The sequence below is a fragment of the Drosophila ficusphila genome, unplaced genomic scaffold, assembly GCF_018152265.1.
Source record: "Drosophila ficusphila isolate 14025-0441.05 unplaced genomic scaffold, ASM1815226v1 contig_198, whole genome shotgun sequence".
Classification (NCBI taxonomy): domain Eukaryota; kingdom Metazoa; phylum Arthropoda; class Insecta; order Diptera; family Drosophilidae; genus Drosophila; species Drosophila ficusphila.
The window spans coordinates 3024066-3047150 of NW_025064092.1; the positions used below are offsets into that span (position 1 = coordinate 3024066).

General features: G+C 40.6%; 5 protein-coding genes across 6 annotated transcripts; 2 read left to right on the top strand and 3 right to left on the bottom strand.

The window, feature by feature from the left end:
- Positions 1 to 386: 386 nt before the first annotated feature.
- On the bottom strand, positions 387 to 5814 carry LOC108095611 (branched-chain-amino-acid aminotransferase, cytosolic). Its single transcript, XM_017196776.2, has 6 exons — positions 5488 to 5814; positions 3134 to 3559; positions 2307 to 2537; positions 1726 to 2032; positions 1451 to 1605; positions 387 to 1380 (listed from the first exon to the last, which is right to left on the bottom strand). Exons 1-6 carry the CDS (start codon positions 5515 to 5517, stop codon positions 1192 to 1194), a joined length of 1338 nt encoding a protein of 445 aa, XP_017052265.1. The 5' UTR covers positions 5518 to 5814; the 3' UTR covers positions 387 to 1191.
- An 8592-nt stretch (positions 5815 to 14406) lies between these two features.
- On the bottom strand, positions 14407 to 15517 carry LOC108095627 (mpv17-like protein 2). The gene has a single exon (XM_017196795.2). The coding sequence runs from the start codon at positions 15264 to 15266 to the stop codon at positions 14535 to 14537; it is 732 nt and encodes a 243-aa protein (XP_017052284.1). The 5' UTR covers positions 15267 to 15517; the 3' UTR covers positions 14407 to 14534.
- Positions 15518 to 15772: 255 nt separating this feature from the next.
- On the top strand, positions 15773 to 17274 carry LOC108095625 (protein yippee). Its single transcript, XM_017196793.2, has 4 exons — positions 15773 to 15985; positions 16110 to 16327; positions 16389 to 16548; positions 16757 to 17274. Exons 2-4 carry the CDS (start codon positions 16210 to 16212, stop codon positions 16842 to 16844), a joined length of 366 nt encoding a protein of 121 aa, XP_017052282.1. The 5' UTR covers positions 15773 to 15985; positions 16110 to 16209; the 3' UTR covers positions 16845 to 17274.
- Positions 17275 to 18089, bottom strand: LOC108095626 (mitochondrial import inner membrane translocase subunit Tim9). Its single transcript, XM_017196794.2, has 3 exons — positions 17782 to 18089; positions 17592 to 17687; positions 17275 to 17519 (listed from the first exon to the last, which is right to left on the bottom strand). The coding sequence occupies exons 1-3, from the start codon at positions 17839 to 17841 to the stop codon at positions 17388 to 17390; spliced, it is 288 nt and encodes a 95-aa protein (XP_017052283.1). The 5' UTR covers positions 17842 to 18089; the 3' UTR covers positions 17275 to 17387.
- A 321-nt stretch (positions 18090 to 18410) lies between these two features.
- Positions 18411 to 23040, top strand: LOC108095548 (RNA-binding protein 1). 2 transcript variants are annotated; one of them, XM_017196678.2, is made up of 2 exons: positions 18411 to 18992; positions 22313 to 23040. In XM_017196678.2, the coding sequence occupies exons 1-2, from the start codon at positions 18610 to 18612 to the stop codon at positions 22398 to 22400; spliced, it is 471 nt and encodes a 156-aa protein (XP_017052167.1). In that variant the 5' UTR covers positions 18411 to 18609; the 3' UTR covers positions 22401 to 23040. The 2 variants fall into 2 exon arrangements, with proteins under 2 accessions (XP_017052167.1, XP_017052166.1); XM_017196677.2 differs by lacking the exon at positions 22313 to 23040 and adding an exon at positions 19565 to 20908.
- The last annotated feature ends 45 nt before the right edge of the window (positions 23041 to 23085 follow it).

A 23085-nucleotide genomic window follows, 5' to 3' on the forward strand; every position in this document is an offset into this window, starting at 1 on the left:
GTTATTCCCTAAATTTGCCATATCTTTCTTCCACGTAGTGCGTGCACTGGGTTAAGAACTCTGCTAACCACCTAAAAAATTCAGTGCTACCTTTACATAGAAATGCATTAAAGCCACCTATCGACAAAAATAGTGCTGGCGCCATCTATGATTTATTTCCTTACTTTTTTATACCCTCGCAGAGGGTATTATAATTTCAGTCTGAAGTTTGCAACGCAGTGAAGGAGACACCTCAGAACCCATAAAAAATATATAATCTAGATCAGCAACACGATCTAAAACGAAATATGTAACAATCTGCAAGCAAAGTTAATTTGGTTGAACCCTGTTCAAGCGTTGAATATTCCCAAATGGAATCCCAGAACAAAATAAAAACCCATAAGTAGTTTCGGGTGATATCTGTCATCGTTTATTCATCGCATGGTTGACTTAACTGCTAGGTTACAGGTATAGTATACAGCTGATTCGGCTTAGGATCTACAGCCTATAGCCTATGTTCTACTGACGGTTCAGGTATAGATTAGCTCTAGTCACAGCTGAGCTCGGTGCAGCTGGTGGCTGCTGCTCTGGTGCCTCTGGTGCCTCTCGTGCCGCTTTTACCTCCAAGAACGCTCGATCACTTACTCACTAATAAATGCATTTCGCCTCCGGTACGTTTTCAACTCGATTCCCAAACGGATTCGGGAATCCTGATCTCCTCCTGATCTCTCCGATCTTTTCCTAATCTAAATGTTGTAGGTGGTAATTTTGCCTTGCTTTCGATGCTGCTTGGAAGTAAAAGCGCAAAAAGACGATTCATAGCTTCAGAAAATAGATGATTGTACAGAAAAAAAAAAAATAAAGAAACTAAAAGTATGAAAAAAATTTAGAGAAACTATAAGTAACATTGAACCAGCTGGAATTATGTACAATTCGAATTCCTCACATAAATAAATAAATATACATTTAAATGCAACTTAAGCGAATCGGCCCTCGACTTATGTATACTACTACATTATATATTATATTATATATATTATATATATTGATTGGTGTGTGCTTGCTTAGATAAATGCACAACAAACGAAACAAATTCGAGCACATTGGCGACCCACAAAACACTTGTCAACTAAATCCTACTAATACAAGGTACGGGGAAGGGATGGGGAGGGGATAACAGGGGATGTGGCTGGATCAAGGATCGAGGATCTCTTAATCGATCACCACGGACCAGGGGTGATCCACCCGACCGTACTGGATGTCGGTGAGGGTCTCGCGAATCAGCTCGTGGACCGGCTTCTCCTGCTCCATGGTGGGTATGTAGAGGTCCTGGCCGAGGTAGTTGATCCTGTTCACAGGACTCACCACGCACGCCGTTCCCGCGCCAAAGAGCTCCAATAGCTATTAAAACAGGGGGAATATCTCCATGAGTTAAGGGACTTTGGGTGCTTCTTTCTCGAGGATCACTTACCCTTCCCTGGTGGAGGAGCTCGCAGACTTGTGGCATGGTGAAGTTGGCCTCGCTCACCTTGAACTTGCCCCACTGGCGCGACATTTGCAGGATCGAGTCGCGGGTGATTCCGGGCAGGATCAAACCACTCAAAGGCGGGGTAACCAGTTCTTGTTCTGCAAGTGGAAGATTAAAGTTGAGTAAGGTTTAATAATGTTTATAAAATTATATTAAGATTTGGTGTTGCATTATTGCTCAATTATTATTTTAAATATATATTAATTATATGAGCTAACCTCCTTGATCGTTCACGTAGAACATGAAGATGTTCATGGTGCCCACTTCGGTCAGCTGGTGATCCTCGCCGTAGAGCCACAGGACCTGCTGCAGCCCCTTGGCCGCCGCCTCCTTCTGCACGTGGATGGTGGGCGCGTAGTTGGAGCCCACCTTGCGGTTGCCCACGCCTCCTGGCCAGGCGCGCACGTAGCTGGGATCGGCCAGCAGGGAGACGGCGCCGTTGGATCCCGTCTTGAAGTAGCTGCCCACCGGGCTGAGGATCGTGTAGAGCAGGGCCGAGTCCGATGAAGCCACTCCCAACGTGGGCTGTGGAGTGGGATATAAGCAAATTATTGAAAAGTTATTGAAAAATAATATATAGATAATAATATATAAATAATAAAATCATGTTAATAGTTTGTGTTATTATAACAACATGTTACAAGAAAGACTTTAAGAGGATAGCATATCATATATAAAATATAAAATCATTGTTTTTAAATTTCCTCATTTAAATGCCAACATACTTCGGCAAATTTCAGAAAGATCAATACATTTTAAATAGTGTATATTAGTTCTATATAATCTAATATATACTCACATCAATGCCGATCAGTGTGGGGCGGATGTAGAGGCTGGCGGTGTCCGTGTGGGGAACCCACTCGGAGTCGATGGACAGGAGGCGGGAGAGGCACTGGACGAACTCCTTGCCCTCGAAGGTGGGCAGTCCGGAGCGCTGGGCGGCGAGGTTCATGCGGTTCATGTTCATGTCCGGCCGGAAGATGCGGATCTTCCCGTCGACGCCGCGATACGCCTTCATTCCCTCGAAGAGCTGCAAAAAGGCAAAGGCAGGGGATTGATAAGACAACATGGCACCATTGGCAACAGCCCGATCCCGATTCGGATTCGGATTGTGACTATGTGTACACAAAATATAGTAAGTGCACTCGGATGACGTCAGTTTCACGGACCACACGTGCGACTTGTTTACAGAGATTACAGACTCGGGACTACAAAGTCACGTACATTTTTCATCACAACAGTAAGGTATTTGAAAGAAGTTGTAATCGAAGAAATTTTAGGAATTCAAAAGATTATTGTAAAATATTCGAGAAGAACATTAAAAAAGTAAAAAAATAATAAGAACAAAAATAAGTATGCTGAAAAAATCTTGCTCAAGATCATCGTACTCATTTCAAATGTTACTTTATTATTATTAAATCTTAATTCGGAGTTTATAAATGGTTTAAGTTATGAAATTATTAGATTAAATAATATTGTTTTCTTTCGCAATCAAAGATATTACTTCTTTAAGAAATAAGCTAGATATATTGTGTAAATTATTGTGTGGATTACCCATAAAATATCTGACTTTTAGGAATGCTTGAGTTTTAAGTGTTATCTGTGTTTAGTTTCTTGTTTTCTTACCTCGACGGCGTAGTGGAGCACTTTGGCGGCGGGATGCATGACCAGGTTCTCCAGGGGCGTGATCTCCGGCCGCTGCCAGCCGCCGAGGCTCTTGTGGTAGTAGATCTTGAGCATGTGGTCGGTGAAGAGGCGACCGAACCCGAGCTCCTCGTCGTTGTCCGGCTTCGGCTGCAGTTGCTCCGGGGCGGCCAGGCGCACGGAGAGCTGCGACGCCTTGAACTGGTGGCCCAGGTTCTGGTCGTGCTTGATGGGCTCCGGGGCACTGGTGTACTGGGCGTCCACCGAGGCGGTGATCTGGAAGTCGGCCGCCGCCTTCTGCTGCTGCTGCAGCTGGGCCGCTTGGGCCGCCTTCAGCGACTGGTTGCTGCACAGGCGGATCGACTGCGCGATGAAGCGGATCAGCCGGTGCTGGTTGCGGAAAATATCCTGGAAAATCAGAAAACGCCTCATAAGTCACTTCATGTAAACAGGCTAAGAAGTATCACTAAAAGTGGCACTAATATTCAATAGCATTGTAAAGCAGCAACAAATGATAAATAACGAAACATAAATCAGTTCATGATAATATGCTACAAATTTAATCAGATTGAGAGGAAAATTAAATTCAAAAAATACTACAAATTAAATGATTTACATAAAAGTCAACAAGTTGAATTTGTAAACAGAAAATATCATAACAAAAGTAGAGTAAATGGACATACAAATAAGTCACTTAGAAATGGAAAGCTCTGTATGTCTCACTAACAAATCAATTAAAAAGTTGACAATTTTAAAAACAATTCATTTAAACAGAAGATAAATATATGATAAAGTTTCAATAATAATTGCTAGTAAACACTGCTTTAAAAACTCTCAAAGGGGTGAGCAAATTAAATCAAAAACAAATTAGCTTTGCTTTACTAAATAGTTTAGTAAACTGCGTAAAATGACAACACAAATTTGTATTGATAATTAATTAGTGTGCTGTCTGTCAATAAAAGCCAATTAAATTTTAATTTTTTTTTATTTTAAAATAACTAGACAGTCCGCCCCTGAAATGTATGCTAATTTGGATCTAGACCCGAATCGAAATCGCTGAACTGCCGAAAATGATTTGCACATTAATTGAGTTAATTTTCGATTTGCAAGGCAGACGATCTCGTTGGGGGGACTTGAACTGATGTAACCCCCGGGTTGAGGTATAGATATAGTCTACATTCCAGGTCAGACGCGAGTCAGCAGTTTAGATTCGGTTCCGGCTTCAGCACAAGACCTAATCTACACCAGTAGCTTTTCATTTCATTTCGTTTATTATATGTTTAACAGCTAACTCGGGTCTCCTTGGCGGATGGCTGATGAAATCGGTTAAACTATCGCCTAAGCCTAAAGAAACCTGCCTGCCGCAAGAAAAGCGGCAAGTTGACACCGCTCGACGTCATTGCATCAGCCAAAAAAAGAAAAAAAGCTGAATTCGAATACCCAAAAAACTAGCAGCAAACCGAAGCGTGCTTGAAAAACTCGTTCGAAATTGAAATTGGGCGATTGAAAAGACTCGAGTCGAGTATGTCGTCTATAAGTCTGCCCGTCCATATGGCTTATCTCGGTTTTTTGGTTTTGGTTTTGGGTTTGGTTTTGGTTTTGGTATGAGGAACGGGAACCGGGCGATAACAACGGGCCATAAACGTCCGAAATAACACATAATGGGTTCTATTTATAAGTGGTCTGGAGAGCTGGGAGCGTGGCAGGTTGTTCTGTCTATAAGGCACAGTCTGGAGATAGTCTATAAAACGTGTGTGGCTATTCAGGTCCACGACATTTTATTTCAATTTAATTTGGTTGCTATTTATAGATGCGTCTGAAACCACTTTGAACTGGAAATAGTTCTATAAAACAAAAAATGATCTAAGAAATATAAGGCGTCTTAGGAAGACGTTCTTTATCCATAGCATTTGATTTAAGTAAAAAGTCAAAGGTAATACTTTCGAAAGTTAAAATAACTAAAGGCATATTTGACCTTGAAGATGGAATTTTAAGGATGGATTGAAAATACAAATAAATTTTAAAGTAAAAAGTTAAAAAATATTAATAAACAAAACAAGTTTTTATGGTTACTGATAAAAAGTTTTAAAAGTTCTAAAACTTGTGAAGCAAGAAGTGTTTTATTCCATCAAATTATTTAACTGTTAGTTTTGTCCATTTTAACATTTCGTTGAATTGATAAACAAATCAAATGAGCGCAATGATTTGCATATATTTTTTTATGAATCTTCCGAAAATAGTCAGATTTGATTCTGTTGCCAGCTTGTTAAAATTTTGAATTTTCGTGAGGCCCACTGATAAGTGGTGTTTGGTTTTTGGGATTTTCGATTACAAACCTTTGCGTTTATTGCCATTTTGGTCGTCATCTTGTTGGGTTTAAAAGTTGCAACTTTCTTTCTCGTTTATTTGGCTTTGGTATTGGGCTTCTCTTTTCTTGCTCTTCGAGTATCGCTTTTTTTATCGCTCTTTCAGCGTCTCTTGCACTTGCACTTTGCCGCACTTTCGCGAACCGATGAACGGGGTTTATTGTGTTTAACTTTACGAGGAAGTAACTGCCCTTTGCACAGTAAAAAAATGATTGAAGCACACAGGAGTATTTTACTTTGGTTTTCGATTTACTTTCTTTCTTTGTAGGCCTTTTTAGCTTGATCTTAACGGCACGAAGTCTCTGCAAGAAATGAGCTGCCGACGCTGATATAGTAATATATATAGCCGATCCGCGGCGTGCGGATGTGTGTACGTGTGTGTGTGTTTGGGTCGTACGATTACCGTTCGAACGCCATTTTAAGAGTACTGCGCAGGAATGGCCGCTAAGAGAGCGAAAGAGAGGCTACACTGCGATAAGCATGGTACATATATGCTTAACATTATATTATTTAGATTTATTTAGCTATATGAATATATAATTTGGAAGTTGAAAGATTGTCTGACAGATACGGCCTGTCACTTACTTATTATTATTTCGTTATTGTTCAAATATAATATGTGGGCGAATGACGGGCAAATTAAAATGCTGACAGTCCTTCAAATCACCTGTTCAAATAATGGAAATAAAGAAAAATACGTACTTAATGTACAAAAAGGCACATACCTTCATTAAACTAAGGTTTCCATCTATGTCCCATAATTTATATCTTTAAAATGTTAACTTGCTGATAACAGGATCGTAAATCGTGTATATAAATAATAGGTTGAAAGATTAGTTTCTGTTTATTAAAAAACCATAACTTTTGTCAGTGTAGCAAAAACATAAGATGCCGAAAATCGAATGTTTTTTCGCTCCCTTAGCGAATCTCTTGCTGTGACTTTGGCTCGTTTTCGGGTTTTTTACGATCGATCGATCGGCTCGACGTCTTGTTGCTAAAGCAACGCCCCCTCGCCTCCCAAAAAGAGGAGGCTTTGGGGGCGGAGATGTTGGGGGGCATAACCCCCATGGGCTGCGTACTTATTTGGGCGCAGCAATCGGCAATTTTGGCCGGCATCGGGTTTTTGATTCTCGTTTTTTAGCCGCCTTTACTTAATTCTTTTTGGTTCGGTTTCGTTTTTTCCCCGACAATTTCGGGCAATTATTTTCGGTTGGATTTTTTGTGCTTTTTTGACATATTTGCCTCGAGTTAAGTTTTGGATCTTTCGATAGCTTCTCTTTTGGTTCTAGTTCTTTGTTTGCGTCGCTCAAGTATGTGTACTTTTCCATTAAAAGTGAGTAAACAATGGAACACGTACTAGAAGATACATATCTATAAAAGTAACTAGATACAAGAGTTTGTATATCTGTGCTCTACTGGCTAAATGGTGTTCAGTTGTTGAGTATGTAGAAGTGCAATGGTATCCTTAAAAAAATACATATTACATTTAAAATATATCAACAAATTGGTCTGATCAAAATTCGATAAGGAAAGTACGATACTAAATAGATTGTGATCTGGAAAACGTTCTTTTTACGACGCACACATGGTTTCAATATCTGGCACTTCCTTATCCACTTCCTGCTACCTGGCCAACATCTTGGTCTTTTTACCACGCAAAACGATTGGCTGTGGAAAATGTGGAAAACATGACGTGCACGTTTTCATTTGGTTTTTTATTTTCCTGTTTTCCAGCTCGTAGTTTCCCAACTGATAACGCGCGGATTTGTGGTTCGAGTGTGTAACAACAGATTGTGCAAAACAGTTTCGAGAAAGGTACAAACAAAAAACAGAATGTAATCCCCCTCAAATCCTGGCTGATGCAATATCTAAACTAGCTGCATCACGATTAGCGGCTGATAAGAGAAAATCAAGTTTTCTTTGGTTTTTCACGCCATGTGGTTGTAACTTAAGAGCGTCACGATCTGTTTGAAAGAGATGTACATAGCTGTATATGTGTTTGTACACATTACATGCCTCTCTTGAAATAATTGTAATGCTAGATGCTTCTCCGGCGCTCTTAACTGGCTGATAAACAAATAAATTAGTGGCTTTCAATGTCAACGTACGCGTCGGAGGGAGATAGTCGATCGATGCTTGCTCTATCTCACTCGGTCACCCGGTGACCAGTTTTCTTGGCTCCCTGGTCACTGGGTCATCCGGACGACCTTGATTTACCTCTTCGCAAGGATATCCCTTTGTAATGCTAAACATGTCCAAGGTGAAAACCTACGTTGTTTTGCAGGAACTAGTTATTAACTACACTGATATCCATGGAAATAAGACATAATTAAATTGTTTAATTATTTAATATTTAAATTGCTTGTATTTTACATGTACTCCTGATCCTGCTTTCGAAAAATTTCAATAATTTAAATTTAATAAATAAATTTATTATCTGTGTATATAGGTTTTACTTTGCTAGAATGTTCAAGTTATGAAGACCCAAGACAAGCAATTTCTTAATATCAACGATAACTTATAATTAAGAAAACAAAAACCAACTACGACGGATTTTTGGTAGTGATCAACAACAACAGCAGACAATAACAACTTGATAAACTAAACGATTTCCAGCGAAACACGTAATGTAAGAAAACAACTCAAGGTGTCGTTCACTGAGCGAAAAAGAGTGGCTTTTGGGTTGGGTAGCGCCTGCAATTACTTCCCTTCGGCGTATTACACTATAATTATCTGACTTGTAAAACGAGAGCAAAAGTCATTGAACCGTTTGCACTGCTTCCACTGCTTACATTGTTTTTGTGCACGATCAAGGACGCTTTCAAAAGTCTGCATATGTGTGTGTGTAAGGTGGAGGGGTGTGTCGCCTATCTCGCTCTCTGGCCATTTGTGTGTGTGTGTGTTTTGGAGGCCCGTTCGCTGAAACAGGCCCACTTTTTGTACAGTCACAGATACAGATACAAGCACAGATGCAGATACATACAGCTGTGCGCAAAATAATAGTATTTGCAAGCCCATAAAAGCATAAAGAACGCATGGTTTTATAGTATGCATAACTAAAAAAAGCCATTGTATTAATTTAATTTTATCATGGAAAATATAAATTAAATTATTTTATTATTGAACTGTTTTAAATGGAAAGTTCCTCATGTGGCAACTTTCCAGGAAATCACAAACATAAATATTTACTATCACAAACTATCCAAGCAGTAACATAGCTATATTTTTCCCTTTGGCTGTGAGTATCGTTATTGATCGCGTACCAAGCGGCGTATGCGCAATATGCCCGCCTTCAACTCCCCTTAACCCCCCGTTGGTCACCTTTATTTCGTCCGAGCTTTGGTTGACTTGTTTTCGCCCCGGCGTTACAATCATTCTGTTATTGTTATTGTTATTGTTGATTCGATGCCTTTCTGCGAGAATTTGTTTTCGTTGCCTTGACGGCCAACCGCGTCATCTGATCCTCTTGTTATTTTTGTGGCATCTTTCGTAAGATACTTCGTAAATATTTTCTGCCTGTCGCATCGTAGTGTTTATCCCACCGTTGCAGTACGCAATCGAATTGCTGAATTACGCACTCGCAAAAAAAGGGAGCATTCGTGGGGGGCCAGCGGTGACGTCAAATCAGAATTCCGAGTTCTAGAACCGAGCCGCTTTAATCGCGGCCAACTGTGTCGAGGTAATTGCAGTTCGAATGGAATCGATCACGCGTTTGCAGGGAACTCAATTCGATTCACCGAATCAAAAAAAAAAAAAAACCAAAAAGTCATTGGGTTCTGGGCTGAAGCTAAAGGGTTCCTAGGGTTCAAAGCCAACGCTGTTTTAATTGGATAAATAGGGCCGTTCGATACTTAGCAACAGGCCTCAAAGTATATCAAAGCATATCCGCTTCAATTAACTTAATTATAATAATCTTTTAAGATTTTAGTTTTCAAACAATAAAATAAAATAAGAAAACACAACGTTAAAATATTCGTATTATTAATTAATTATCATGATTCACTAAACTTTGAATCAAAAGTGGGAAAAACTTATTAATGTATTCTGATGTTTAAAAGGTTGAAATAAAACTAAGACTTAATTGGAAAACTATTATATAAATGTTGAATAGTTTCCTCTAATGTGGTCAAAATAACTTTGAATTTCAATAACAAAGATCTTGTATTATTCATTAATAGTTTCTTCCAATTTTCGATTATTTTCTCAGTTATTTCCCTTAGGGTTATGTGTAAGCTCCATTGCCAGAATGGGCATACCTCTGGATGGGTTTTTCGATCCATTGACGTCAGGTTATGGCACAGGCCCCCTCCAAAAAAAAAACAACTCTATCTGCCACTCCCTCGTACGATCAGAAGATACACGTTTCCGGGGCTTTGACTGTCATGAGAACGCGCAAGCCCGAAACAGATAGAGATACGGATACCGGGAGCAGATACAGTGGCACATGATCGCGATCGGTTAGTCGGGTTGATGAATGTGACTTTATCGCCGCGGAGATACTACCGCCACATCCCCCGACTAATTGTTCCCGGCCAAACAACAGTGATAAGGCCTTTAGTCACCCGCTCTGATTACGGATTCGCAAGTCATCCCGGGATATTAATACGGATGTCAAACGGCGGTAATTGGTCAGGCCATTTTTCAGATTTATTTGCATTCCTCTCCCGACGGCTGTTCTTTATTTCGCATTTATTTTGGCATTTATTGGACAGTTATTTATTTTTATCATTCGAGTGCGGCTGATTTAGACATCATTAACACGGATTTTTCGGGTTGTTAGCTGGAATCATATGGGCCAGATATAGGTACTAGTGATTGGATAGTTTGTTTGTTTTCAAGACAATTTTCACTTGAAAAGTAATTATTGAAAGCATGCAAAAATACAATTGAAATGAATTTTTAACCTCTGAAAGCATTTTAAAGGAATTTTAATTACAATCCTTAAGTCCCGGCAAATCCATGAAAGATCATTGATCTGAAAGAAAATCCCCCGATCATTTTTCCAACCCACATTAATGGCTTAGCTTTTGGTCAACACATTTCGGTGAATATGTAGATGGAATCCCATGTTTATGATGTTCGAAAATTGTGGGCGTAGTCGCGAGATTTATTTGCTTACGCGGGCTTTCTTTATATTCTCCTGTTCGCATCTATGAACACATTTTTTACTGCTCAAGGTCCCAAGGCCCCTTCAGAATTTTCACTGTCGATCTTTGGCATTCAAAAATAGCGCTGTGCAAACAAACGATAGATTGCGATTCCGGAGAATAAAAAAACGAACAAATTTCGGCTGTTTACCAGCTGCCCCGACTATCTATCTAATTGATTTCATTTCTTTTCGCAAACGCACCGCCCCCTATCAACCCCTTCAAAAAGATATTTCCTACGCTTTTTCAAGGTTGGGGACGGCACCAAAGAAACTGAAGAAATCTATATTATAGCAGTGGTAGATAAAAAAAAGAAGGAAACACCAAGAGCGCCACAATCATTACGTTTTATAATCTTTTTAACGACCGCTCTTTATGACTCCACTCGTGACTAAGTCGTGTGCCAAAGACAAGCCCCCATTTCATATGTTCAAGTCCCCAGAAAGGAGTAAGATCCATTTAACCCGATATTGGATGATGTTTTTTAGTTATTTTTTGTGGCGAGTCAGCGACACGTGTGGCTCTCCAAGTCGAAAATAAAGGGGAACAAAAAGAATACATATTTGTTTTTATGCTCAAATGTATGAGTCTGCTTGTGGGTTTGCCTTCTGTTATAAGGCTTTTACTTTTTGGCCGGCTTTTGTTGCCGCCATCCGACACTTGATGGGTATTAATGGGTACAAAAGGGCAGATACCCTATAAAAGGATATATTTTTCTATAATAATAAGATACATTTTATTTGCCTTTTTATCAAAGTGAAGGAATAAAAGCTTTATATTCATGAAACTCCTAAAGAAAATCTAAAAGAGTTTGCTAGAGGTTTGAAACCTTTTAAAACGTTATAAAAGGTATGCTACGATTTAATTAATGTTCCTTAAATTAAAAGTGTAGCAAGAAATAGATATATTTGTAATAAATAATATCATATATTAACCAGAAAGAGGAATAAATTTGTATTTCCCGTTCTGCGGCCTACTTTTAGGCCACATACACTGCGCACCAACTAGTTGATCATTGGATTTTTTTGCAAATATCTGTCATCGAAATTTATGTTAAATAGTGGCGCACACACACACACACCCATTTTTTGGCGGAGTAACAATTTACTTGCGCGTGGCGGCCGGCACTCGAATTGTACCAAAAAAAAAAAAAATAATATATGTAAAATAAAACCCAAACCGACAGAAACGCTCAACACGGCACACAAAAATGTGCCTTACCAGCAGAGTCACTCAGTCAGTTCGTCAGTTCGTCAGTTCGTCGGATCCGCGGACACAATAGTGTCCGATTTATATGCTATACATAGATATCGAAGCACCAACAGCGAGATCTCCAGGTGCGAGTGTATGGGTGGCGGCACCTGTTCGTGAGTTGCGTAAATTCATTTCATATCTGCGCTCTTTGGCGCCGCGACTCTCTGGCTCTTTTACACAACTTTTCTGCGCGTGAGTTGCTCTCCACTTTCCGCTCTTTTCGCTCCGATCGCCCCCCGCCAATATTGTTTATATAATCAGTATGCAACACAGCCATACACAGAAAGAATTTGGATTGCTTTGGAACTGATGATATCTTGCATGATCTGTCAATGCCACAAAATCCATTGGGATCCAATCTTTTATAGTCTTTTTTCTACAGTATACTCTTTGGCTCATTAAAAGTGGTTTCTTGAATTATTTATTATTTTACCCATTTGTTCAATTAAAAAAAAACCTAATTTAATTTTTAAAACTTAATAATAAAATACAACCAATATAATTTAAAACTCTTGTGTGGCCTTTTAAGTACTGCGCAATGAAAAATTAAATATATTTGAAGGTCTCGATCCCATTTGGAATGTAAATAGTAAAACTGAAGGGAAAAAAGCCCTTCAAAGTACAAAATCCATTTAGAAATGCTAATTAAATTTGTTATACTGAATATTTTGTATGCATATATCCCAAAGCCAGAACATTTCTTTTGGCGTACGTATTTTTTTCAACTGTACTTTCGTATTTTTATCATTATTTTGAGAACAACAAGCGGACGAGCCCTGAAATTCAACCAATCCGCGAGCTCTGAGATTGTTTTTTTGATGGATGTGGATTATCTCACACATTATTGTATGACAGATGACGCAGTGCGTCAGCAGATATAAGATGATCTAAACGGATCTGGGGATAAATAAAATAACACACCACCACTAAGTGTTATTAGGATCCTATTAAAATTCCCATTAATAAAGATGATATTCCTGACTTGCATATCACGTATACGCCCCGTAAGCTTAAAGATCTTGAGAAATCTGAACTGGTTTCTAATCTATTTGAAATATATACCTAAAACAAAACAAATAATGAAAACGAAAACTGTGATATATAATAGGATATTAATTTGCAATGCATAAAAAGCTTTTTTCTCTAGACCTCGACTGACAAACTCTCATTAAAAAGTCAATTTGAAAATATCAAACGGTTTGCAGTTTTTGCTCGAAGCGGCTTCAAACAAACAAGATTGGGTTGCTAGGTAGCCAGACGAGATTGAGAATTAATCTCCTGAGCCAAAAAACTGGTTCGAAAAGTTCCAACTGGTCTTGTTTTCCGATTCGCAAGAGCAGACACAAATACATATATGCGAAAAATTAGGCAAACGCAAAACCAAATCAATTTCAACCGAAATACATTCAAATCGATTCGAGGCTAAGACAAGAATCTCGGAATTTATTCAGTTTTTTTTTTTTTGCAAAGGGAACTCGATTTCGTTGCCATCCAAATGGCAATGAGTCGAGTCTTTTGCTTGAATCTTTTTTTTCGGCAACTTTCATTATCAATGTCAAGCACGATTCTAATTAAACGCTCTTGAAATGAAAAGAGAAATCAACGAGATAAGGCTGGCAGCTAGTCATTTTATTAATGGATATGAGGAAGACACACTTGAAAGAACTCCAGCACCTCTCGTTTGTATAGTATATAGGTAGATAGAAGAATGTATGACGTGTTGCCAAAATATTTTTGCAAACTAGATAAGATGCTAATAGGTATATTTGATAAAAAAAAAAATCTTCAAAATGTTTTACCTATGTATAAAAAAATATAATGCCTTGAATTATAACAAAAATAGTTTTATTTAACTATTAAACTAGTATTCTCAGAAAGGTTGCTTACAAAACAAACACATAACATGTAAAATGTTAATCTATTTATTTGAAATATGTATTAAAAAATTTGATAACCTTTCAACTGATGTGTCTATTTTTTTTCGGTCAGTGTGTTTTCTTACAATGTTTCAACACACCTCTAATTGATTTCTATTAGAATCTTTGAAAGTCAAATCAGCGAAATTGGAAATTCGTGAGCTCAGTTATAGAATCGAGACCTCACGTTTCTATCTATGTATATTTATAGCATACATTTTATAACGATGCGTTTCATAGCCGCTTATCACTGGGATGATTACGGCTTCTTGTTATTTTTAATGCGGCTGCCAAGCAGCGCTTATCAGGTGGAAACAACTGAGATGGTAGGCTTGGCATCGCCTCCAATCTCATCGCACCGCATCGGCTGTTGCTAGAGGAAAAAATCTTATCACCTTCGGCGAAATGTGATGTGCGTCATCCGCACGGGCTTCCTTTTGTTTTAGTTCCTTCTCCAGCCCCGGATCATTGTACCCGTAAGTCCTTTATGGCCAAGACTTGCAACCGGTTGCTCCAGCGCTCCAAATTGCAGCTGTCAAGTGCCTTCGAAACCTGTTGCTCAACCAGCTCAATCAAACGTTATAAGAAAGAATTTATTGGTCTGTACACGGGTTCGTCTGTATTTACAAGGTTTTCGCTTTGATAATAAATTAGTTACAAGAAAGGAGTAGCAGGTAAAGGAAGAGAGTCTGGCCCTGGGTTAGGGAATCTTCTTGAGGTGCGAGTGCGACTGCTTGTGCTTCACCTTCGAGGTGAGCACATCGTAGCCCAGGCTGATGATGTTGTCGTAGAAGATGCGGTAATGAGTGGGGATCCAGTAAAAGTTGACGAACTGCGCCACCGGCCACACAGTCCACTCGGCGGCGTACAGCTTCCAGGCCTTTTCCTTGATCTCCTCCCACACCTCGTGCTTGTCCTTCTGCTCCAGCAGGCCCAGGGTGATGAAAAACACCGTGATGTAGATGGGCGAGCAGATCAGCTGGTCGAGCACGATCTTCTTGGCAACCACGCGCATGCTGCGACCGGGCATACGTTTATCGAGCATCTTATACCAATAGTGGCAGATCACACCCACCGTCACACCGCTGATGGCCATGTGAGCGGTGCGCGTGGCCTCGAAGCGTTCGATTTCATTGCAATAGATCTCCAGGTGTTGTTCCAGGATGTCGCCCACACAGCTGAGGGTCAGCGAGATGCCCACGTTGGTGAAGAGCAGGAACCGGCTGCTAAAGGCGGTCGCATGCCATTCGCGCAGCTTTTGGAGTGCCACCAGGCGGATTCCGGCGCCGGTGTTGGTGGTAGTGCTCCCACCTCCTCCTGCAGCAGTTCCTTCGCCACTTCTTCGTGGCCAACTCGTTCGCAGGCTGCGCTGGCCGCGAACGAGGTTCGAGAGTATTAAGCCACGGGCCGGGCAGCTGCGCAGGAATTGCATGCTGTCCGGCTGAGGTTTTCCTTACTGTTTATAAGGGGTTTCTGTTGCGTTTTCTCGTTTGGCGGCTTCTCGTTATTTACATGCCCTCCGCCTGCGGGCCAACCATGGTGTTAGCGGTGTCCAAAATAAAAAAAAAGGGTTGTGCTTGTGCTACTGAGTTTAGAAAATTATACACATGGTTTTTCGAATTTTGTTATTTGATTTGACTTTTGAAAGGCAATTCGGACACACGCAACAGCAACAACAACAAAAACAACTATCACGTGTAGTAAAACAGCTGATTCGAGCAGGGCAGGCCAACGGTCTATCGATTATGTTTTAGAAGCAAAAAATAGAACCTTATAACTTCAGAAATTTATTAATCTATGTTAACCATTTACTGCTTATAGCTAACAATTATTGAAGCATTACAAATTAAGTAATTTTATTTAGAAAAAACAACTTAATTGTGAAGTCTAATTGCCATCCCTGGCACTTGCTTTCGATAGTTTGGCTTGATATCGCAGAACACGGCGACAACCCTAGAAAGCATTCCTCAGTGTTTTGTTGTTTTTTTTTTGTGCAAGCGTCGCATTAACAACTCTCAAGTTCTAAACCCAAATCGGAAATATATATCTCTGATATCCGAATTACAAGTGTGCAGTCCGCCAAAAGCCCTGACAAGGGTTTCCCAAGGCCGAACTACTATTAAAAGAACTCCAAACAGCTGAGATTGTAAGGTACTGCGTTGTTATGATTGGCAATAATTGAACTGCAAAACAAAAGTGCAACGCACATAAAGATAAAGAGTATTACAAGGCCAAAAGTAATTAAAGTAATACCCTGATTTAATTACCCGCATAGGAAAACAAAGGAGCGCACCAATACGCACACTCTCACACGCACAAGCGAGTGAGTGAGACGGGCAAGACTAGAAGAGAGAGAAAGAGCGAGAGGGAGCACAATGGGACGCATATTTCTGGAACACCTCGGTGGGCTAAAACTGTTTAACTGCGCCCAGTGCCACACGAACCTGACCAACCGTAGCCAACTGATCAGCACTAGATTCACGGGCGCAACAGGTAAGTCATGCAGTTGTTCCTCCGATTATGCAATAATAATAATACTATTCACATTTGACAGGACGAGCCTATCTGTTCAAGCGCGTAGTTAACCTGACCTTCAGCAACATCCAGGAACGAGTCATGCTCACCGGACGCCACATGGTGCGCGATGTCATGTGCAAGAACTGCGGCGCCAAATTGGGATGGATGTACGAATTCGCCACCGAGGAGTCACAAAAGTGCGTATGGGTTTGTAATCTGGGATTCACAAAGTTTAGGCATTAGATGACAATCTAGAAATAGTTAATTCGGTTACTGTAAACCGTTTTTCTCGGTGGGAACTTCTTTTCCGTTATAAGGCATGGATTTTCATTGTACCTTTGTGATTTTAGGGATAAGGAAGTTCAATAGAAATTTTAAATCTTACTAATTTCCCATTCCCTTTAGGTACAAGGAGGGACGCGTGATTCTGGAGTACGCCCTGATAACCGAAGCAGAAGGCTTTCCATCTGAGGCCCCCACAACGAGTCATTGAACAAACGACCGAGCCGGGAATACGACAGCCACGCATTTGCGGAACGTGTGTAGCCCTAAGTATTGAGTGGAAAGCCAGAGGCGATGGCTTCTACGCATTGCATTAGACCTAGTTTAGAGATCGCCGTAGTCAGCTCCGCGTTCCGGCGAAACGGTTACAGCATCCGGACTCGGGGAACTCGCCTACGGCCCTGTCTTAACGTGACTTAAACGTAGTTGTAGGCACATCTAGCATGTAAGCAGCTACCAATAACTGTCATGAGGCTGAAGTGCTAAAAGAAAACAATGAAGAGATAGGTATAGGTCCTGTTACCAGTTCGATTCGAAACTGATCCACATTTGTGTCTTTTCAAACAAGATCTCTAGACCGTAATCAATCACCAATCAATCAGCAATAAAGTACCACGATAATCGAATAGTATACATACAAATTCGGGAAAAAGTCAACTCATTTCTTTACTCAGCTATTTTGACAAATGCAGGAAAAATGCATCATCTCAGTTGTCTAAACTAGTTAAGATTGTTATAGCTAAAGTTAGAACACCTATAGTTTGCCAGTCTTTTGGGCCATGGCCAAGGCATTCTCGTTGGCGATCACCTGGAACTCCTGGAAACGCTGCGATACGCGCTGGTTCATCTTAAGGTACTTCTCCATACAGTTTAGCGAACACTTCTCCTGCAAGACAAGATAAATAATAGTATATGAAGTCGAAAAATTTGGGAATCCACATGGTACTGGTAAACTCACCTCAGAGTCCTTGACATCCCGTGATGTAAAGTCACGTACGCAGTCTGTGAAGCACATTTCTGACAACTTGTTGTAGGACATCAGGAAGTCGGAGAACTGGAATTTAAAACCCACAATAAATAAAAACCCACATTGCATCACTTGATTGCCAGCCGGTGCTTTCGGTGTTTGAATCTTCACGCCCACTTACCGTCTTCATTTGGTCCTTGTCCAGCTGATCCAGCGCTATGTTTTCCGGGGTCTTGGCCATCTTAAGCTGCGATATTTGATTCAAGTTTCTTCAATCGAAAGGGGCTAACAATAATGTGCCTGTATTAAATAATAGGGACAGCTGGTTAGCGCCGGACCCTAAGTCGATGTTTATTCTGTACTATCGATCACTCGATGATCCCTTATTCATCGATGTAGTATTGAACATATTTAACCAATGTATTGATTCTAAAAGCAAACATAATTTAATTACTACGACCAAACCATGTTTATATCCTTTTTTGTAAACTGCATTTAAAACATGTTTAATCAGGCACTTTCTAACACTGCCCCGCGCGCCATCTTATTCTTTTCCTAAATATTTAGCCTAGAAATGGTCGGTAAACTGTATTGTATCGATATATCGACATTTGTTTATGTTTGTCTTTTATTTTTTCGCATAATATATATTGCCATATGGTTCGTTTCGTAAGTTATTGTTTTTAATAATATCATTTTTAGCTTTGGATCCTTTTAAAAAGCGATTTAATTAATGAAATATCAACATCGTGAGAACCATCGATATGCATAACGTCAGAAAAATCGATGTGTCGACGTTACATCGGCGCTTCTTCCATCTTTAATTTTTTCTCGTCCTGCGTTTGGGGTGTGTTCGCTGCGCAAAAAGCCATAAAAATAAAAAATAATTAAGCCAGGAAAACCTAGTGGAAAGTTAACCGATCCAGAGGAGTAAATAGCCACTGGCAAACAGGGGGCGTTAAACCGAAAACAATCCAGAGGTAGAAAGTCACACAGATCTCCAGCGATAATGCCACGCTACCGGGAATGGGACTTGGCCTGCAAAGTGTACGTGGGCAATCTGGGCTCCTCGGCATCCAAATACGAGATCGAGAATGCCTTCAGCAAATACGGTCCCTTGCGCAACGTTTGGGTGGCCCGCAATCCGCCCGGATTCGCCTTCGTCGAGTTTGAGGATCGCCGCGATGCTGAGGACGCAACCCGTGGATTGGACGGAACCCGCTGCTGTGGCACTCGCATCCGAGTTGAGATGTCCTCCGGTCGTTCCCGTGAGGGACGTGGCGGCGGAGGAGGCGGAGGCGGGGGCTCCGGCGGCGGCGGTGGCCGTGGCGGAGGCAGTGGCGCCCGAGCTGGAGGCGGTACAAGGGCCGGCGACGGCGGCGGTCGTTATAGGTGAGTGCAAAACCATTGGCCCACAAAAACCCATCCGCCTCGATTATGAAACATCATAATTTTTGCCAATATATATGCAGAAAACAAAAAAGAGAAAAACATATATGTCGTGTGTGTGTATGTATGCATGTGAAAAATCGATTCGCGTATACATACGAAAGCGGGGCCAGCAAAATTACACACACACAAAACATATACTTTAGCAGTGGGACACCACTGTAAACCGCTTACACACACAAAGACAGTGGCGTCCGGCGTAAACAGTCTATTGCCCACACAGTGGCGTCCTCGACAAACACCACCGGTGGTTGCTAGCCAATCGATTTTGTAGCACTTGTTTTTTTATAGGGGCAACTCAATATTAGTAATCCATCTCATTGCTCATTACGCACCCGAGGTTCATAGTTTAAAGTTCAAAGAGTATAGCTTTACCTAGCGAAAAACGTTTTGTTTGTTGTTTTTTTTTAGCAAAAAAAAAATAATAGTAATACTTAAAAAAAAATACATAGTAAAACCAAAGTAAATCAAACGCTTGGAGCCAATTTTAATGTGGTCTCACAATCATTTTGCAGGATAAAGTCTTCTTCTTCTACTACAACAAGCACAACAAGAACTACTACAACAACAACATCAATAATAATAATAATAATTAAAAGAACAACAGCAAAAAAAGAAAAAACAACAACAGCTACTACTACTAGAACTTCTACTACTCCTCTTCCTTCAACAACAATAAGAACAACAACAACAACAGCTACTACAAGAACAACTAGTACAACAACAGCAGATCCTGCTCCTCCTTATACACACATTTCACCAACAACAAGAACAACAACAGCCACCACCACACCACCATGCAATTTGTTGTGCGGCCCCAAAAGTCAGAAATTCAACAAATTCGATATATTCCGCTGACAGAACGAGAACAAAACCGAACGACTGCAACACTACACTCCCTCCACCAACCTGTTCAGCTCAACCCAGGCCAAATAAATCAGAAAAAATATCATCAGCAACGTCTCCGGCTGCGCAGCTACAAGAATAATGCACCCAAAACCAGTCTAAAACCACTCACCTACATCGCACTATAGGGAAAACGACCAAATTTATTTTTATTTCTGCTAGGGTCTTGACAAGGAGGCCACTATTTTAATTGTTATTGGCAAATTAATAACATAGCAATGATGTTTTCAGAAAAAGTAGAACAGACCCACTTTCTGAAGGGTCTTGTTAAATTACACAACTTGCTGAATGATTTCAACTAAACTAAAGATTTAAATATAAAAATATACATACTTCTACAAATTTGCCAACTGTTATTTGGTGCGCAAAAATGTAAACATTTTACAAAATACAATTAACGTTAAGCTACCCTATTTGTCGTTAAAAAGTGGTCGTTTTCCTTTAAGTGCAGACTACATTTCCACATCATTAATAGTCTGTTAGTTGACCCCATCTTCAGGCTACACACACACAGACACACACACATACACAAACACTCTGCCATTAACCACACTAATCACGAAGAACCACAGCGAACCGGGCATCGGCGGCAACAGAGCAACTTCATCAAGAATCCAACTCCAATATGTATCTATGCATATATATCTATATATATATACACTCACCAGTCCAGCAACGCTTCAAAAAGTCAACTTCCTACGCCTCCAAGTTCTGCGGTTGTCTTCAGCCTGCTTCCTTCGTCCCCAAAAAAAAAAAAAAAAAACAGAAAAAAAAAAATGAACCACCCACCACCTCATCATCCGTCATCTTTAGTGCAGCTACAGCATCAGCAACAAGCTACAGCTACAAAAGACCAACTGCAGCAAGAGCTTCTACTTCTACTACTACAACATCTGGCGGCCAGTCAGCAAAAGTGCGGCAGGGGGTCGCACAGATCCCCCAAATGCAGACCTTTTGTTGGCTCCAACACCCAGTAGTTGCACCTTCCCCTTGCAATCAAACAAGATTGAGGCTGCTTCACGCTATTTCCTTCAATCGCAGCAAGTATGAAACCTTTGGCAGCCGACAACAACACTTCCCTTCGAAACCAAACCCGAAACCGAAATGAAAACGTAACGACTCTAACAAAATCCGTTTGTTATATTTCTATTTATGGTTTCTGCTAATGTGTTTTTTATCTTTAGTTCTTGTAACCTAACATCTACTGAGATAATGTTGTTCGCGCTAACTGTCTGCTCTCTGTGTATATATATATATATTGTGTTTATGCATTGACCCGATCGATCAGCTCGAACTCGACTCGAACTAGAAAACCCAAAGTCCGACGACTGTTCACCAGTTCACCAACCAAACGACCCCACCACCAATCGACCAAGCACCAGCAGCATCAGCAGGGCAGGGCGTTATCCTCTTCTTCAAGCTCGTCTCTCCACATCGCGGATGGTAGGAGCAGCAGCACCGCCACCACCACCACCGCCACCAAAAACCACAACCACCACCTGATCCTCTTTTGCTGCTAACCGATGCTTCCCTCCACCAACTGCTTCTTCATACGACCTACGTTCTTCGGCTGCTGCAACAGAATAGAATGATTCACCAATATATATATATATCTATCTATATCCACCAACAACACACACCAAAAAAAAAAAAAAAATAAGAAAACACCACACAGCCACCTTAGTCACAGTCAATCAGCTCAGAATCGTATCGTATCAACAGCCCAAACTACAACAGTTCAACCAACAAGATCCTACTACTACTCTACTACTACTACTACTACTACTACAAATCAACAACAACAACAGTCTTCTCAGTCTGCTCTGCTCATCAACCAACTAAGCAACCTACCAACAAACCAATCAGCCAACCAATCCAACCAACCACCACCAATTACTTTATGTAAATGTCACACCAACGCTTTCGTAAAATGGGGCCAAAAAAAAAAAAAATATATATATATATATATATATATATGAAAAAATGACCACCTTCAAGCACCTTCAGCCACCAGCTCTCCGCTCTCAGCTCAGCTCAAATTGAAGCTCCAATATCAGCTCTCCGATCCGTATCCGATCCACCAGATCCGTCAGCCCAAAAGTTGTGTGTTGTTTGATCGAGACCACTATATCAACTTTACGTATCTTAAGGAATTGTTAAATCTTACTACACGCCTAGTTAAGTTACGCCTTAGTGCAAAAACTATTTAATTTGTATTTTCTTTCTCTCTCTCTCTCTCTCTCTCTCTCTCTTTCTTTCTCCCCACTCTCTCGCTCTCGAATCTCTCTGTATCCTGTCTGTGTGCGGTGGTGCCACAATTGGTTTCCTCCCCCCGAACGCCACCCATTTACTTGCAGATCCCGCTCACCCCGCCGCTCAAGGACACGCAGTCGCAGCTTTTCACGGGATCGCCGCAGCCGCTCGGATTCGAGGGACCGTCATTAGATGAGGATAACGAGGAGCAGCTCCGATCCGGACTACACACAACACAAACCCTACTTATAAACGTATATATACATATATATATATATATATAGAAAGATATATAACAAAGCCACATTGTTGGGGCCAAATGTATCTGTTTGCCCCCACGAAAAGAGCGCCACAGATTCCTTAATTCGTCCCATATGTCCCCTCCCCAAAAAGAAAAAAAAAGGAAAAAAAAAACAAAAAACAAACGAGCAACTCCACAAAAGACCACCACACAACCCAGCCATCTCCGATCTGGACGGATCGCAAGTATAGCCACAGTACAACTACGGTACATATTGGTATTTAGACTTTAAGACTTTGGTAGATTTTAATTGAAGAGAACAAGTAAAGCAGCAACCAACAACTACAACACACAAAGAGTGAGGTATTCGATGAACGATCTGAACGAGAATGTTCGAAGGTAATTGCGATTCACATCAAGGGACCCCGCATGTTCGTTTTTTTTTCTCCCTCCGAATCTGTCGCAACACAAAATGTCTAAGGGAAAATTGGATGGAGAGAAAGCGTAAGAACTAACTATATAAAGTTGAAGAAGTGCAAGTAATTAAGTCGTGAAATGAGAATCAATAAATTGAACATAATTTCAAACCAAGCTTTTAATGGTCTTGTTTATTTTGAAATGGTTTGGATGGTTCCT